The sequence below is a fragment of the Salvia miltiorrhiza genome, chromosome 1, assembly GCF_028751815.1.
Source record: "Salvia miltiorrhiza cultivar Shanhuang (shh) chromosome 1, IMPLAD_Smil_shh, whole genome shotgun sequence".
In the NCBI taxonomy this organism is placed as follows: Eukaryota; Viridiplantae; Streptophyta; class Magnoliopsida; order Lamiales; family Lamiaceae; genus Salvia; species Salvia miltiorrhiza.
Window position 1 is genome coordinate 14945799 of NC_080387.1, and position 18646 is coordinate 14964444.

Sequence of the window (18646 nt, forward strand, 5' to 3'; positions counted from 1 at the left end):
ACCGGCGATCACTCCGTACTTCGTCCCCGGGCGTCACAGGCCCACCAGCTTCCGCTTGGTTCGTCCCCGAACCACACCGTACTGGGAGAGGTTCGGCTCTGATACCACCTGTAACAGCCCGGCTCCAGAGTTGACGGCTGTCCCCACAGACCAATACGAGTCTTTTCTAGCGTGTTTTGTCCTCACTCGCACGCTCCCTGAGAAACTTCCCAGGGGGTCACCCATCCCGGAATTGCTCCAAGCCAAGCACGCTTAACCTTGGAGTTTCTTCCGTGTGGGCACCAGAAAAGAAGATGCATCTTATTGATATGAGTAGCCCAATCAAATCCTTTAAGCTCTCCTCGAATATGCAGTCCCATACCTGCATATTCTCGGAATCCCTCTCGTTCGGGTGTGTTCCGGTTCATCCCTGCGCCCCTCCGCTTGGAAGTCTTAACCGGAGCCGCTCTTTGTCCGTGCCTCTTTGCACCGGCGATCACTCCGTACTTCGTCCCCGGGCGTCAGTAAGTAACTTAACTATTTTGGTAAAAGAAAAACTTGGTTAATTAGCGGAATTAATGAACCTATTCTTTAATCGTTCTGCTCAAAGGAAACCCAACTTAACACGAAGTATGAGGACTCCGGTCAAGTTTAGAGAGTTCGTTATCACGGTGTCTGAGTGCCCAAGAGCAACTCAATTGTTCAGTTGTTTAGGGAAAGCAGTAAACAAGCTCATAATCGCCACGCAGGGCATAACCAACAAAATAAAATGTTTGGTGATCGAGGTTATGGGAAATAAATATCATTGAGAAACCTTGTCGACAGCTCCAGACCACCACCACCACCTAGCCCCCGCTGCGCCCGACTCCGTTAACCTGAAATGATTTAAAACTTTGGGCTGAGTACTAATGCACTCAGTGAAGTTAATGCCCCATTTTCTTTAAACTGGTTTTAAAGAACTGTGATACTTAGTGAAATGCATGCCCGTAAGAAAATATAGCAATACTTGAAAAACAATTACTATAAATTCTGAAATACTTGTGAGCCGTAGCTCCTTTAACCTTTGCGCGCCTTTCTGGTTTGGTGTTACCTTTCTTGGTGCTAAGTATGGGAGACCCGGCCGAATCAATCCCATACTTAGACTTCTTACTGGTGTACACTACCCTGGCCCCCGTCGGGGACAGAGCCGATCGTTTGGGGACGACCCCGTTTATTCTATGGGGACAACCCCGTTTGTTCTTTGTAACAACCAAACAAAATATTTGCATGCATTCACAATTTAAAACATATTTGCTTGTATAAAAAGAGAGGGCTTACTAACCCAATATACTTTTGCAAATATAACCCACCTGATCTTCGGTGTGAAAGAGAGAGGTGATCTTAAGCTGTGGCACCGTCCTGCGGACCAATTCTTACAAGACGAGTTCTTAACTCTTAGAGCATATCATGGATAACCAAAACCATTGTCTACTTAGGATCTCTAGGTCAACCTATTCCCGGACTTACAACGCAAAATCGAGCTAGGGATTATGCATTTTACATACGTTAGCTTATCTTGATGCCTTATCTAGGTTAACTCACTCAATTTCATGAAAACTTTGCACAAAACATATCCCAAACTTGTCATGCACATATACATAATATTTCATGAAACATCCTTTAAAACCAACTTTCAAACTTAGAAAATAATTCAACAACTTTAGCTCTTAAGGGGCTGTTTTGCAACAGACACCAATTCTGCCTCGGATCTCTAAATGAGGATCCAAAGGACATTCTGGAAACTAGACATTTCAAGGGTCATTCTCCAATTTGAATCGAATGAAACGGAGTTCAAACGAGCAAGATATGCCCATTCAAAGATGGGTACTTAACAAGCAAAAATCTGGAAATTTCAGATTTCCAGATTAGAACCAAGTCAATGGGCCTTCTTTAAAAATTCATATCTCCCATTACAAAAGGCCACTAGGAACTCCAAGGGTCAATCCGAAAACTAGGGAGAAAGTGTAACACTCTCCAGTTGAATTTACCCCAAGAAGATTCAAGGTTTAGGAGATATTAACATCCAAAGTTCAGTGCACAAAAAGAGTTCAAGTTCGGCAGATTCAAAGTTTAAATCAGAAAAACCACCTTAGTCTTTACCAAAAATTCTATAAATAAACAAACAAGTTCCTAACATGTCAATGAATATTCAGTAGCAAAATGGGCTTGAGAATCAAAGATTTAGGTTGGCCTTTTCCACCTCAAATTCGTAGGTTTGTAAAAGCTACTAGATGGTACAAAGAATAAGAACTAGATTTCAAGAATTTATACCGGTTGTTTTCCTTACTCAAAAATGGTGAGGACGATACCAAAAGAAAGATACGGGAGTCTAGAGTGACATATTCAAGTTTCAAAGGTTTTCACCGATTGAAACTTGACTTATGGCCTCCCAAAGATTGTTTACCAGAAATGCATTCCAGACAGGCAGTGATGTTAACAAATTCATAAATAAAACATACGCGCTCCAAATATTCTGAAATTTTATCATAGTATAGAAAACATATTAAACACGATACACAATTAATTTGGGAATTTTTGGGGACCGTTTGGATGGCTGGAATCGCCTTGCAAAACACTGCCGGAGCAGTGTGCTTATGGCAGATTCGCTGCCTTACCTCATGCACGGTTTTTCACCCAATAAACTCTACCAAAATGAACATCTAAAATCATAAATCATATCCTCACATAATATATCACACACATGTGTAAAAATCCATAGCCATAAAGCTTTTTCAGTTGAGAAAATCAAAGAAAAACTCACCCTCGAAGCACAACCTTCACTCTAACTTTACGCCCTAGTTTTTCCACGCTCTCCCTTGCTTTGATACTTCTCTTGGGGCTTCAAGGGCTTCTATGGAGTGTGATAATGGTGGGAGAAAAGTTGTGAGGGTGGGGGAAGGAAGGAGGGACGAAAATAGAGAGGGGTGGATGTGGAGTGAGGACTTTAGGCTTTGTAGAGAGAGTTAAAGAGTATGGAGGAAGTTGCATCAGCCAACTCTTGGCTTTAGGGAGAGGGGAGCACGAAAATGGGGCCTAGGGGAGGGTAGGGTGGCTGCCACCAATGCATGGGTGCATTGGTTGTGAGGCTCTTGCACTTCCCATGCATTTTGGTAGTTCCCAATGCATGTAATGATCACCCTTGTCCCCTTTTGAATTTGAAAGGGTGGCTGATGTGTAAGTGGGCTTTGGGGGCTGAAATGGGCTGCATTTGGGCTCTAAAATAGGGCCTTAAAATCGGCCCAAGGCTCTCTAAGAATCGGCCCACCTTTGGCCCTCTATACGGGCCCGTAATCGTTCAAACCCGAACTAAAACAAACGCGTATTCGAAATAAATATGCACTTTGCTTTTCATACTTTGAAATGAAAATAAATATATATATTTATTGAAATCAACAACACACGGAAAAATAAAATAATCATCTTCTTATTTACCGTCTTTCTTAAGAGAAAACCTGGCATCAAGACTCATTAAATCATTGCTGGGATAATTATTCTTTTTATCCGGGAATTAGGGATCTATCATATCTTAATAATATCAATAGGATCATGTGAAACCTAGGATCGAAAATCCGGGGTATTACAACCTACCCTCCTTATGGAAATTTCGTCCTCGAAATTTGTACCTTGGTATGGCAATTCGGGGTACTGTTGGTTCATGTTAGACTCCAGCTCCCAAGTTGCCTCTTTTTGCCCATGGCGATTCCACATCACTTTCACCATTGGGATCTCTTTGTTTCTAAGAACTTGTATCTTCCTATCAGTGATGCATACTGGTTTCTCCACATAACTAAGATCTGGCTCGAATGTTAGATCATCATATGTTATCACGTGTTTGGGATCGTACACATATTTCCTAAGCTGTGATACGTGGAAAATATCGTGCACTCCCACTAGACTTGGAGGTAGTGCTAGCTTATAGGCGTTCTGACCTATCCTTTCCAGTATCTCAAACGGCCCGATGAAACGGGGTCGTAGTTTTCCTCGCTTGCAGAAACGCACTATCCCTTTCATTGGTGATACTTTGAGGAAGACCTTGTCACCTACTTCAAAGGCTAGTTCTCTTCTTCGCTTGTCTGCGTAGGACTTTTGTCTGTCTTGAGCTTCTTTGATTCGCTTGCGAATCTGTGCCACGATATCTATCATTTCTTGGACCATTACTGGTCCTAACACCTTTTTCTCACCTACCTCGTCCCAATACAGTGGAGATTGACACTTACGTCCATACAATGCTTCGTATGGTGCCATCCCGATGGTGGTCTGATAACTGTTGTTGTAGGCGAATTCCACAAGTGGTAAGAGTTTCTCCCATTGCTCCCCTTGATCGAGTGTAACTCTCCTAAGCATGTCTTCGAGCACTTGGATAGTTCGCTCAGATTGTCAATCAGTCTGGGGATGGTACACTGTACTCAAATGAAGTTTAGTTCCTAAGGCATTCTGGAGACTTGTCCAAAATCGCGATGTAAATCTTGGGTCTCGATCGGATATTATTGTACTGGGCACACCATGAAGGCGAACTATTTCTTTAACATAAACCTTGGTGAGCCTTTCGAGGTTCCAAGTCATCTGGACTGGTAAGAAGTGAGCTGACTTGGTTAGTCGGTCGACGATGACCCAAATCGCCGTGTTTCCTGATTTTGACCTGGGTAGCCCTACTACGAAATCCATTGTGATGTGCTCCCATTTCCATTCTGGGATTTCTAGCGGTTGTAGAGTCCCACCTGGGAGCTGATGTAGGGCCTTCACTTGTTGGCACACCAGGCACTTTGCTACGTGGGAAGCTACGTCTTTCTTCATACCTTCCCACCAGAAACTTTGCCTCAAATCTTGATACATCTTGGTGCTGCCGGGGTGAGCGGCATATGGTGTGGAGTGCGCTTCTGTGAGGATCTCCTCCTTAAGCATTGGGTCGTCGGGTACGCACAATCTTCCTTTGAAGGTTAGGCCGTTGTCTGCTTCTTCCCTAAATTCTCGGGGTCCTCCCATTCTGCTAGCTAAACGTTTCTTTTCTAAGGCCTCACTCTGGCGTTGGGCAGAGATGATTCTTTCCCGAAGGTCTGATCTCACAATCAAGGCTGCTATGCGTTCTTGGATTGTTTCTGGGGGTACTACTACCTCAAGCCTAAGTTTCTCAAATTCTCGAGTCAATTCTGGTTCCTTAGTAAGGGTACTCCTTAGGCTTGCTGTTATCTTTCGGCTCAATGCATCAGCTACCACATTTGCCTTCCCTGGGTGATAATTAATGGTACAGTCATAATCTTTTACCAACTCTAACCATCGCCTTTGTCTCATGTTGAGTTCCTTTTGCTCAAAAAAAGTACTTCAGACTCTTGTGGTCTGTGAAAATTTCACACTTTGCACCATAAAGATAGTGCCTCCATATCTTTAGCGCGTGTACGACGAATGCTAACTCTAGATCATGTGTGGGGTATTTCATTTCGTGTGGCCTTAACTGACGCGAAGTATATGCTACAACCCTTCGGTTTTGCATCAGTACACAACCGAGTCCTAACTTTGAGGCATCGGTATATACTGTAAATTCATAGTGGCCATATCTTATTCGGAATGCAGTTTTCGAGATGTCATCCTCACGAATCTTAAGCTGGTGGTAGCCTGATCGTAGATCTATTTTTGAGAACATCGATGCTCCCTTCAGTTGATCGAACAAGTCATCAATCCTAGGTAGAGGGTAGCGATTCTTGATGGTGAGCTTGTTGAGCTATCTGTAATCAATGCACATTCTGAGCGATCCATCCTTCTTCTTCACGAACAGAATTGGTGCTCCCCATGGTGATACACTTGGGCGGATAAACCCAAGCTGTAGAAGCTCCTGCAATTGGATTTTCAGTTCTTGCAGCTCTTTGGGCGCCATACGGTATGGTGCTTTTGAAATAGGTGCGGCGTCGGGTTCTAAGTCTATTGTGAACTCAAGTTGACGAGTTGGCGGTAGACCCGGTAGCTCTTCTGGAAATACATCTGGGTATTCACGTACTAGTGGAACGTCTTCCAGGTTTACCCCGTTATTCCCTTTCTTAGTGATGCACACTAGGAAAGCTTGACATTTTCCTTTGTGTAGTAACTTGACGGCTTTCATTGCAGTGATAACCGTTATCTTTTTGCTGGACCCTACCATGGCTCCATGGTAGGTGATCTGCTCTTTTCCTGGTGGTGAGAAGATGACCTCCCTATCTTGACAATTTATCGTTGCCCTGTTGGCTGACAGCCAATCCATTCCCAGGATAAGGTCGAAGTCGATCATAAAGAGTACCTTAGGACTAGCGAGGAACTTATGTCCTTCTAGGTTTAGTTCTAAATTCAAGCAAACTTCCCTTGTTCTCATCGTTTTCCCTGAAGGGGTGAGTACCTCTAGTTCTTTATCTGCCCTAGTAGGCACAATATCTAGTGCATCACACACAACATTGGAAATAAAAGAATGCGAGGCACCAGTATCAAATAATGCCAAAATGCTTTCTCCGGCTATGGTGATCATACCTACTAAGTTCCCCTGGGTTCCAGCTGCCTCTTGCTGGTCCATAGCGTAGGCCCTTGGTGCTTGCGGTGCCCTTGGGCCCCCGTTGCCCTTTGGGTTCCCTCTAGCGTTTTGGTTGGGTCGTTGTGGACCTCCCTTGTTCTGGTTAGGCTGTTGGGGACCTCTTTGGTTTGGTTGGGCCATTGGAGCTCTGTTGTTCCTTGGACAATATTTCTTGATGTGTCCAATCTCGCCACACTCATAACAGCGTGTCATCCCTTGCCTGCATTCCCCAAAGTGTTCTTGCACTTCGGGCAAGTTGGCCTAGGTACTTGGGGCTTCTGATAGTTTGGTTGGTTGGATCCAGCCCAAGGTTTTTTTTCCTTTGAATTTTGATTTGAAGACTGGCCCTGAGGCCCTTCCCACTTCCTTTTCTCTTGCCATCTCTCTTCCTTAGGGAGCTGAGCTTCTGCGTTCAAAGCCTTACTCAAGGCCTGGGCATAAGTGAGCGTATCGTGTATGGACAGGGGCACACCTATCTCAGGGCGTAACCCTTGTCTAAACCGTTCTGCCCTTTTGGCATCTGTGTTAACGTGGGCTGGTGCATAACGCGCTAGCTGATTGAATGCACGATCGTATTCCTCAACGGAGCAATTTCCCTGACGCAGTTTCCAAACTTCATTTTCTCTTTTGTGTCGAAAGCTTAGTGTAATGTACCTTGTGAGGTATGCTTCTTTGAACTCATCCCATGTCATGGCCTCAAATGCCTCATTGGTGAGGGTGCGTCGCACGGATTCCCACCATAGATCTGCTTCTCCCTCGAGCTGGTAGGTGGCACAGACCACCTTCTCATGTGTACTGCAGCGCATGCGCCCGAAGACTTTTTCAATCCCGCGTATCCATTCTTCAGCATCATCAGGCTTCCCCGTTCCATTGTAAGTTGGGGGCTTCTTTTTTTGGAAACTTTCGATTAAGTTGTCCATCCGTTCGAGTGCCAGTTGTTCCAGCTCTTCTTGGTTGCGGTTAGCATTGCGGTTTCTTGCCATTCTAGTAAGATAATAAGGAAAGTTCTTTATCGAGTGCTCATTGTAAGGTTCAAGTTGGCTATTCAATGAGCATTCAATTTGATTGGATATGACCCTCAACCTCATAAGTAGTGGGTTGGAACAAATAAATCATGAGGGTGATAGAAAGTTTGCCTACTAAGTGGGGTTCAAAAATAATCCACGAGTTTAACTTCATGAGGATTTTATAATAGAACAATAAGTGTAACCAATAGTCAGCCTCCTGAGAGGACATAGCAAAAGAAAAAAAATATATATATATATATATATCAAGCTTCTCTCCACGAAGGCTTCAAACATTAGGGTTATGAATCAATTCAAGGGTCATTGATAAGTAAGGGCTCATGGAGAAAAGGGTTTTATTCTGTCTGACTCTTTGCCTCGTCATCATTCTCATGCTTTATAGCTAGCGGTGTGATAACACTCATGTTTCCATGGTTTTTAGTGTTCATATGATGTTATTTTATAGGAAACTGAGTGTTGGATGATTGTTTTATGCTTAATTTGCTTTATCTTTTGAAACATGATTCTTATTCGAACTTTCAAGGACATTTCAGGTTTATTGAGTTCGAATTTGGAAAACTTATCTGAAATAGAAGTTGTAGATCGTCTCGATACGAGTTTGTGAACGCAAACGGATCATAAATCGGAGTTCGGACGAGAAAGTTATGACCAAAACAAGAAAGTCGCGCGCAGCAGCGAAACATCGGCGATCAACCGGCGACCCAGCCGGCGACCGCCGGATGATGAAGGAATTTAAGGCAACAGCCGGCGACCCAGCCGGCGACCGCCGCGCAGCCCGCCGAGAAATCGGCGTGGCTGGCGATCGAGCGGCGCCCGCCGGGTGCCCGCCGCGTGCAGTGGAGAATCAACAAAGGAGCCGGCGACCGCCGGGTGCCCGCCGGGGGGGTCGCCGCCAGTCCGCTATTTTGCGTTTTTATGCGTTTTTCAAAGTCTTTTCGAGCTCAAACTCTGTAGTTTTACCCTGGTACTATAAATAGGTCTTCTTTTGACCTATTTTGGGTTCCCTTTTTAGTTCCCAAACTTTATTTTCTCAGTTTCATAGCTTTAGATTATTTTAGCTTTCCAGTTTTCAAGGCTTGGATGAAGACTGAAGATTCAAGCCGCTACGATCGTTTTAATTCAGTTTTTATTTAATTTAGTTTTTACAATTGCATTCTTTTTAATTATGTTTATGTTTGATTTCATTATGTCTGGCTAGTTTTCTTTATCTGAACCTAGGGTTTGTATATAGCTGATTAATTATGTGTTTTTGATTTATTGATATCAATTTGCCCTCCAACTTGTGATTCATGATTCCTGGTGCTTAATCTCTTGTGAATTACCTGATCAATAATTTACATGTCTAGCTGTTCAGTTTGAGTCTTGAATGCGATAATTGTTCAGCTGATTCAGGAATGCATGATATAGTGTTAGCCTTGAGTCTTGAATGCGATAGGTGAAGCTATAGGAAGCTATTCTTTATGTGCTATTGGGAGTTAATTTATTCCTTGGAGTCTTGAATGCGAAAAGGGATTAATTAATCTACATTCATAGGTGGTCGTTAGAGACGCTTGTGATTAACATAGTGATCTTTCATCAGGGTTGGATTAAAATTGGTAATTGAATCAATAGGTTGAATGCATATAGTTGATTAGTGAAAATACATCCCTAGGGTCAGAGCTTTCCCTTTTATTTGAGTTAATCATCATAGTGTTTATGCTCTTTAGTTTTATTTAGTTAATTTTGGTTTAATATTCACCTTCATATTTGTTTACTTGCATACTGTGAAAGTTTGTGTAGGAAATAGATAGAGTGATTTTGTGTTACAATCCCTGTGGATACGATATCCGATTGCTGTTTATACTACAATTACACCGTGTTAGTTGCGGTATTTTTGTGCTAATAAAATTAGTGATCAACTTTTTGGCGCCGTTGCCGGGGATTGTTTAGATTTTACTTTAATATTTCCAATAGGACTTAATAGTACTGCAAGTTTTATTTGTTTTTATTTTTGTTTTCTAACTTTTATAAGTTGTTTTTCTGTAGGTTGCGTATGAACACTAGATCTCAAGGAAATCCTCTTTTTGAGTTCGACCCTGATATCGACAAGACCTTGCGCAATCTTAAGAAGCAACAGAATCAAATTGAGGATAATACGATGGCTACTCCAGAGCAAATCCAAATTCGAGCTCTGCAAGAGCAGTTGAAGAAGCTGCTTGACGCACAAGAGACGAGAGAGGCTCCGAAACAACCAGCCATCAATGAAGCGTTCATACCACAGTATGTATACCAGGAGCCCCCACGTGTGAACGTTACCAACTTTGAGCTGAAAACGGGTCTGATCACGATGGTTCAACAGAGCCAATATGGTGGACAGGCGATCGAAGACCCTAATGCGCACCTGGCGCATTTCCTGGAGCTGTGTAGCACGGTGAAGATGAATGGTGTCCCTGATGACATTATCCGTCTTCGTCTTTTTCCCTTTTCACTGCGGGATAAGGCGAAGTCGTGGTATCATACGCTGCAGCTGGGAAATAATGTTGTGTGGGAGGACTTAGCTCATGCGTTCCTACGCAAGTTTCATCCGCCTGGCCTTACGTTGAAATTGAAGATGGACATCGTGCAGTTTCAACAGTACGATGGAGAAAAGCTAGCGGAGACTTGGGAGAGGTACCAGGAGAAGCTCAGAAAGTGCCCAGGCCATGGTTTTGATGAAGGTACGCTAGTGATCATGTTCTACAATGCCTGCGGGGAGCGTACAAGGATGCATATGGATACAGCTGCAGGTGGCTCTCTACTCCAGAAAAGCAGCTCTGACGCATGGAGCATTATTGATAGTATGGCTTCTACGAGCTACCAATGGCCATCTGAGCATATGCAATTGAAGAAGGTTGCAGCTGCGTCCACTTCTGATCCTATGGCAGCTATGGTTACTCAACAGGCAGCGATGGCTACACAGCTGGCAGAGCTGACTGCAAAAATTGGTGAATTGAATGCTGGACGTCATGAGCAAGCTGTGATAGACTCATCAGGCTTGGGAAACGTCAATTATATCAATGACAGAAATTATGGGAATTTTCAGCAAGGACAGCCAGGAATGTATAACAGAGGTCAGCCATATCAGCAGGGTCAGCAGCAATTTCAGCCAGGAGCACGTCCGCACCCAAATCTTTCCTATGGAAACCCAAACAATGCTGTGCAACCTCCACCAGGATTTTCTGTTTCTAGTGGGGGAGTCATCAATGAGCCAAAGAAGGATTCGATGGAGGACATGATGAAGCAGATGCTCATGAAGATGACTGGGATGGAGGTGAATGTTGGAAATAAAATCTCTAACATGGAGAATAATTTCTCAGCATTATCTAAGCAGGTACAGATGTTAGAGAATCAAGTTGGTCAGATTGCCAACCAAGCGGCGGCGCAGCACAAGCCGGGCCAATTCCCAAGCAACACTACTGTCAATCCTAAGGGCCAATGCAATGCTATTTTCGATGGAACTTTGTCTACAAAAGAGATGAGGATGAGCAAGGAGCATGAATCTCTGATTGAGGAACCACACAAGGCTCCTATTCCACTTAGGGAGTACATCCCAAAAGCTCCATTCCCCCGTAGGCTGATGAAGAGAGAGGTGCTTGAAGAGCAATGTGCTGTGCAGCCGAGCAAAAAGGTGGATGCCAAGGAAATCAAGCTGGAGGTCTCCCATTGCAAAAATGAGAAAAAGATTGCCAATCTCGAAGAGACAGAGCATAGACGTATAGTGGATGAGCTTGAGAGACTACTTGAAGAATCGGACCGACGTGCACAGCCTCAAAGTCTCTCAAAATTGCAGGATCCCGAGGATAAAGAAGAAAAGGCAGTTGTTCACACTAAGAACATGGGTGATGAGGATAGGAAAATCTCGCAGGCGAAAGCTGTGAGCACTGAGCTGCCAATGAAGCTACTTTCGAAGAAGAAAGATCCGGGTAGCTTCACCATTGAGTGCGAGATAGGAGGAGAGCTCTTTCCCGAGGCCCTTTGTGATTTAGGGGCTAGTGTCAATGTGATGCCCATCTCTGTGTTCAAGCGGTTGGGAATTGGAGATCTCAAGCCGACCTCGATGGAGATTCAGATGGCGGATAGATCAAGAGTGAAGCCGAGAGGAAAGCTTGAAGACATCTTTGTGAAGGTCGACAAGCTCGTCTTCCCTACGGATTTCTTGGTCCTCGATATTCCTGAAGATGCAAATCCGCCGTTGATTCTTGGTCGATCATTCTTAGCTACGGGAAGAGCTATGATAGATGTGCCGAATGGAAGCGTCGTTTTTCACGCAGCTGATGCGCATGAGTCCTCTGTCTCTGTTCGTGTTAGGCGGTCTGTCACGCCTGCTGCGTTTGATGTTCATTGAGACCATGAGGTTCCGTCGAGCTCTAGACGTTAAATTAAGCACTTGTTGGGAGGTAACCCAACTGTTTTTCTTTGTTTTGTTTTCCTTTCTTTTAGTTTCTTTTTTGTTTCTTTTTGTTTCGTTTTGTTTCTTTGTTTTGTTTGGGTTTTTAGTGCAGTTGAGCTTGGAAGATGCGGAAACTCGCGCTTTGTTCATACCACCACCATGGAGCATATTTTTCTGTGAGTAGTGACACACATATCATCATCCCTCCAAACTTATTTTCGAACTTATGTTCTGTAATAAGTTTGGGGGAAGGGGGTGAGAGTAGATATGTGTATCACTTTTATTTTTTTTTACAATTGCATTGGCTTTATTGTTTTATCTTGCTTGGTTGGTGGTGTGTGTTTGATTGTTGTTGAGATGATTATTGCTCCATTAGATTTCTGGTGAGATGCCAATGATGATTTCTGTGAAAAAAAATTGGAATTGGATTTTTCTTTGATGATTTGAGCATAATTGGAACTAATTTGCATAATTCTAGAGTGATTTTGACCTTGACTTTTGGACGTTGAATAAACCTGTGAGGATTTGAGCTATAACTGTTTATCATGCACAGTTTATTCTTTGTTGTGAGTTTTGTCATGCATATGTAGTGATCTTCTAGAACTTGCCATGGTTTCTGTGTTGAGGTTGCTGTTGTGCCCAGGATTATGAGATGATTTTAGGCCATCTTTTGTTAGCCACATTATTTTCCCAAACACTGTCCTTAACGAAAAATTATCCTTTGTTATCCACTTTGAGCCTATTTAGCTTTTATTCTTTAGCCGGATGATAGGGGTGATGTAGTATATGGGAATCTTTGCGTGGTGAATATTCATAGTGGGTTGTGAAAAAGAAGGGATGATTTTGTGTTACTATTTACTCTTATAAGCTCTAGAAAAGTTGTGGAAAGAAAAGAAAAAAAAAAAAAAAGAAAAAAAAAAAAAAAAGAAAAAAAGAAAAGAAAAAGAAAGAGAAAAAAGTGAAGTCGAGTGTATATTGAGAAATTTGTTAGAAAATCGACTTCGTGTGTTGGAAATAAATAGAGAGCATAAAAGAGTGTTTAGTTCTGTTTTGCGATGATTAAATCCCTTGAGATGTGTTGATTATGGTGACATAGTTGGGTGGAAGATGGAATTTATTCCATACTTGATTTGTGAAGTTATAAGGTTGGTGTTCTTGATCTATTTGAAGTCACTTAACCTATATTTCCCTACCTTAACCAATGTCCCTACATTATAACCCAAAAATAAAGACCTATTTGATCTTAGTCTTGGCACACTTTTAGCGATGGAGATTGTAGACGATTGGCAAGCTTATGGTAAGTGATCTATATTGCATTGAATTCGATGAGAGTATACACGTCCCGTTCCATCAAATTGAGAGTTGAGTGATACACATACCTTGTGAGATTCAATTGTTTGGAATGTCAAGGTTGATTTTGCTATAGGTTGTGTTTATTGGTGAATTTTGTGCTTGATTATTAAGGATTTGACAATTCTATTATTCTTTATTATTCGGAGGCATTGATGATCTAGATTTCTTACCCATTCGTGTTATTGATTTTATTCTTCCCATTATTCGAGGACGAACAATGGCTTAAGTTTGGGGGAGTTGATAACACTCATGTTTCCATGGTTTTTAGTGTTCATATGATGTTATTTTATAGGAAACTGAGTGTTGGATGATTGTTTTATGCTTAATTTGCTTTATCTTTTGAAACATGATTCTTATTCGAACTTTCAAGGACATTTCAGGTTTATTGAGTTCGAATTTGGAAAACTTATCTGAAATAGAAGTTGTAGATCGTCTCGATACGAGTTTGTGAGCGCAAACGGATCATAAATCGGAGTTCGGACGAGAAAGTTATGACCAAAACAAGAAAGTCGCGCGCAGCAGCGAAACATCGGCGATCAACCGGCGACCCAGCCGGCGACCGCCGGATGATGAAGGAATTTAAGGCAACAGCCGGCGACCCAGCCGGCGACCGCCGCGCAGCCCGCCGAGAAATCGGCGTGGCTGGCGATCGAGCGGCGCCCGCCGGGTGCCCGCCGCGTGCAGTGGAGAATCAACAAAGGAGCCGGCGACCGCCGGGTGCCCGCCGGGGGGGGTCGCCGCCAGTCCGCTATTTTGCGTTTTTATGCGTTTTTCAAAGTCTTTTCGAGCTCAAACTCTGTAGTTTTACCCTGGTACTATAAATAGGTCTTCTTTTGACCTATTTTGGGTTCCCTTTTTAGTTCCCAAACTTTATTTTCTCAGTTTCATAGCTTTAGATTATTTTAGCTTTCCAGTTTTCAAGGCTTGGATGAAGACTGAAGATTCAAGCCGCTACGATCGTTTTAATTCAGTTTTTATTTAATTTAGTTTTTACAATTGCATTCTTTTTAATTATGTTTATGTTTGATTTCATTATGTCTGGCTAGTTTTCTTTATCTGAACCTAGGGTTTGTATATAGCTGATTAATTATGTGTTTTTGATTTATTGATATCAATTTGCCCTCCAACTTGTGATTCATGATTCCTGGTGCTTAATCTCTTGTGAATTACCTGATCAATAATTTACATGTCTAGCTGTTCAGTTTGAGTCTTGAATGCGATAATTGTTCAGCTGATTCAGGAATGCATGATATAGTGTTAGCCTTGAGTCTTGAATGCGATAGGTGAAGCTATAGGAAGCTATTCTTTATGTGCTATTGGGAGTTAATTTATTCCTTGGAGTCTTGAATGCGAAAAGGGATTAATTAATCTACATTCATAGGTGGTCGTTAGAGACGCTTGTGATTAACATAGTGATCTTTCATCAGGGTTGGATTAAAATTGGTAATTGAATCAATAGGTTGAATGCATATAGTTGATTAGTGAAAATACATCCCTAGGGTCAGAGCTTTCCCTTTTATTTGAGTTAATCATCATAGTGTTTATGCTCTTTAGTTTTATTTAGTTAATTTTGGTTTAATATTCACCTTCATATTTGTTTACTTGCATACTGTGAAAGTTTGTGTAGGAAATAGATAGAGTGATTTCGTGTTACAATCCCTGTGGATACGATATCCGATTGCTGTTTATACTACAATTACACCGTGTTAGTTGCGGTATTTTTGTGCTAATAAAATTAGTGATCACGGTGAGCATACTCTCTCCATCGTAGTGGATGTTCGTCGATCATCTTTCTTGTTTGCCTCGTAGTTTTTTTCAATAGGCTCCTATTCTCGGGGATATTATTCCATAATGTTATCGCCTCGACGGTGCACTGCCCATGTCGTTGATCGTCACCATTCGTTCATGGTTCTGGTATCTCTCTATACGTCTTGCTACGGTATATCTCCTAGCGGTATTTTTCCCTTAGGTCCTATGTTTTTGTGTCATCTACAACATAAGGTTCAAATCTAGAATTGCGAGGCAACATAAAGTAAAAACTAAATACAATCATAAAGTTCGAACTGAGTCTAAGCTAGGGGACCTATCCTTCTTGATCATGTCCACTATCTTAGTTTGTACGTCTAGAGTTCCCTAAGTTACTCAGGGTTGGTTCTCATAGACCTCAGTCAATCCTAGGGCATACTATCCCTAACTCATGACTGGTCAAATGTAAATAACTTTGAGGGGTGCTACCCTCCTTAAAAGCATAACACATAATTCAACTTTGAGTTTAAAACATCATCACATTAACACACTTTTATAACTTGTGAGGGGATACTGTCCCTCTTTACGAAAGAATAACTCATTTCTTGCGAGGGGAAACTGTCCCTCCTTGGTCAAGATTAATCATACATGGGCATTAACACTAAACTTTCACCAACAAGTAACTTGAAAACTTGTACCTGTTTTTCTTGAGTCGGGGCAGAGGAGTAGGGGTGTGGTCCTGGTGGATTTGTCTTGGAAGAAAAATAACTTGGGCTCAAGGGTATCCTTTGAGCAACCTGGGCTCTGATACCATCCTGTGACGGCCCGACTTATCTAGGGGCCAGCCACGCTGAACTGGGTGTGATTATCAAGCTCATTTAGCGGAAGTAAGTAACTTAACTATTTTGGTAAAAGAAAAACTTGGTTAATTAGCGGAATTAATGAACCTATTCTTTAATCGTTCTGCTCAAAGGAAACCCAACTTAACACGAAGTATGAGGACTCCGGTCAAGTTTAGAGAGTTCGTTATCACGGTGTCTGAGTGCCCAAGAGCAACTCAATTGTTCAGTTGTTTAGGGAAAGCAGTAAACAAGCTCATAATCGCCACGCAGGGCATAACCAACAAAATAAAATGTTTGGTGATCGAGGTTATGGGAAATAAATATCATTGAGAAACCTTGTCGACAGCTCCAGACCACCACCACCACCTAGCCCCCGCTGCGCCCGACTCCGTTAACCTGAAATGATTTAAAACTTTGGGCTGAGTACTAATGCACTCAGTGAAGTTAATGCCCCATTTTCTTTAAACTGGTTTTAAAGAACTGTGATACTTAGTGAAATGCATGCCCGTAAGAAAATATAGCAATACTTGAAAAACAATTACTATAAATTCTGAAATACTTGTGAGCCGTAGCTCCTTTAACCTTTGCGCGCCTTTCTGGTTTGGTGTTACCTTTCTTGGTGCTAAGTATGGGAGACTCGGCCGAATCAATCCCATACTTAGACTTCTTACTGGTGTACACTACCCTGGCCCCCGTCGGGGACAAAGCCGATCGTTTGGGGACGACCCCGTTTATTCTGTGGGGACAACCCCGTTTGTTCTTTGTAACAACCAAACAAAATATTTGCATGCATTCACAATTTAAAACATATTTGCTTGTATAAAAAGAGAGGGCTTACTAACCCAATATACTTTTGCAAATATAACCCACCTGATCTTCGGTGTGAAAGAGAGAGGTGATCTTAAGCTGTGGCACCGTCCTGCGGACCAATTCCTACAAGACGAGTTCTTAACTCTTAGAGCATATCATGGATAACAAAAACCATTGTCTACTTAGGATCTCTAGGTCAACCTATTCCCGGACTTACAACGCAAAATCGAGCTAGGGATTATGCATTTTACATACGTTAGCTTATCTTGATGCCTTATCTAGGTTAACTCACTCAATTTCATGAAAACTTTGCATAAAACATATCCCAAACTTGTCATGCACATATACATAATATTTCATGAAACATCCTTTAAAACCAACTTTCAAACTTAGAAAATAATTCAACAACTTGAGCTCTTAAGGGGCTGTTTTGCAACAGACACCAATTCTGCCTCGGATCTCTAAATGAGGCTCCAAAGGACATTCTGGAAACTAGACATTTCAAGGATCATTCTCCAATTTGAATCGAATGAAACGGAGTTCAAACGAGCAAGATATACCCATTCAAAGATGGGTACTTAACAAGCAAAAATCTGGAAATTTCAGATTTCCAGATTAGAACCAAGTCAATGGGCCTTCTTTAAAAATTCATATCTCCCATTACAAAAGGCCACTAGGAACTCCAAGGGTCAATCCGAAAACTAGGGAGAAAGTGTAACACTCTCCAGTTGAATTTACCCCAAGAAGATTCAAGGTTTAGGAGATATTAACATCCAAAGTTCAGTGCACAAAAAGAGTTCAAGTTCGGCAGATTCAAAGTTTAAATCAGAAAAACCACCTTAGTCTTTACCAAAAATTCTATAAATAAACAAACAAGTTCCTAACATGTCAATGAATATTCAGTAGCAAAATGGGCTTGAGAATCAAAGATTTAGGTTGGCCTTTTCCACCTCAAATTTGTAGGTTTGTAAAAGCTACTAGATGGTACAAAGAATAAGAACTAGATTTCAAGAATTTATACCGGTTGTTTTCCTTACTCAAAAATGGTGAGGACGATACCAAAAGAAAGATACGGGAGTCTAGAGTGACATATTCAAGTTTCAAAGTTTTTCACCGATTGAAACTTGACTTATGGCCTCCCAAAGATTGTTTACCAGAAATGCATTCCAGACAGGCAGTGATGTTAACAAATTCATAAATAAAACATACGCGCTCCAAATATTCTGAAATTTTATCATAGTATAGAAAACATATTAAACACGATACACAATTAAGTTGGGAATTTTTGGGGACCGTTTGGATGGCTGGAATCGCCTTGCAAAACACTGCCGGAGCAGTGTGCTTATGGCAGATTCGCTGCCTTACCTCATGCACGGTTTTTCACCCAATAAACTCTACCAAAATGAACATCTAAAATCATAAATCATATCCTCACATAATATATCACACACATGTGTAAAAATCCATAGCCATAAAGCTTTTTCAGTTGAGAAAATCAAAGAAAAACTCACCCTCGAAGCACAACCTTCACTCTAACTTTACGCCCTAGTTTTTCCACGCTCTCCCTTGCTTTGATACTTCTCTTGGGGCTTCAAGGGCTTCTATGGAGTGTGATAATGGTGGGAGAAAAGTTGTGAGGGTGGGGGAAGGAAGGAGGGACGAAAATGGAGGGGGAGTGAGGCTTTAGGCTTTGTAGAGAGAGTTAAAGAGTATAGAGGAAGTTGCATCAGCCAAATGACTTAAGTGGAGGGAGGGGGGAACGAAAATAAGGCCTAGGGGAGGGTAGGGTGGCTGCCACCAATGCATGGGTGCATTGGTTGTGAGGCTCTTGCACTTCCCATGCATTTTGGTAGTTCCCAATGCATGTAATGATCACCCTTGTCCCCTTTTGAATTTGAAAGGGTGGCTGATGTGT

The 18646-nt window shown here is 42.1% G+C and overlaps 2 protein-coding genes and 2 long non-coding RNA genes across 4 annotated transcripts; all 4 read right to left on the reverse strand.

The window, feature by feature from the left end:
• Positions 1-549: 549 nt before the first annotated feature.
• LOC131006704 (uncharacterized) lies at positions 550-2955 on the reverse strand. The gene is made up of 3 exons (XR_009095719.1): positions 2780-2955; positions 1329-1390; positions 550-854 (listed from the first exon to the last, which is right to left on the reverse strand). It is a non-coding gene; the product is annotated as an uncharacterized LOC131006704 (long non-coding RNA).
• Positions 2956-5734: 2779 nt separating this feature from the next.
• On the reverse strand, positions 5735-6688 carry LOC131025553 (uncharacterized). Its single transcript, XM_057955370.1, has one exon. It carries the CDS (start codon positions 6686-6688, stop codon positions 5735-5737), a length of 954 nt encoding a protein of 317 aa, XP_057811353.1.
• A 68-nt stretch (positions 6689-6756) lies between these two features.
• Positions 6757-7530, reverse strand: LOC131025613 (uncharacterized). Its single transcript, XM_057955434.1, has one exon. It carries the CDS (start codon positions 7528-7530, stop codon positions 6757-6759), a length of 774 nt encoding a protein of 257 aa, XP_057811417.1.
• Positions 7531-16007: 8477 nt separating this feature from the next.
• Positions 16008-18397, reverse strand: LOC131006697 (uncharacterized). The gene is made up of 3 exons (XR_009095713.1): positions 18243-18397; positions 16792-16854; positions 16008-16317 (listed from the first exon to the last, which is right to left on the reverse strand). It is a non-coding gene; the product is annotated as an uncharacterized LOC131006697 (long non-coding RNA).
• Between the last annotated feature and the right edge of the window lie 249 nt (positions 18398-18646).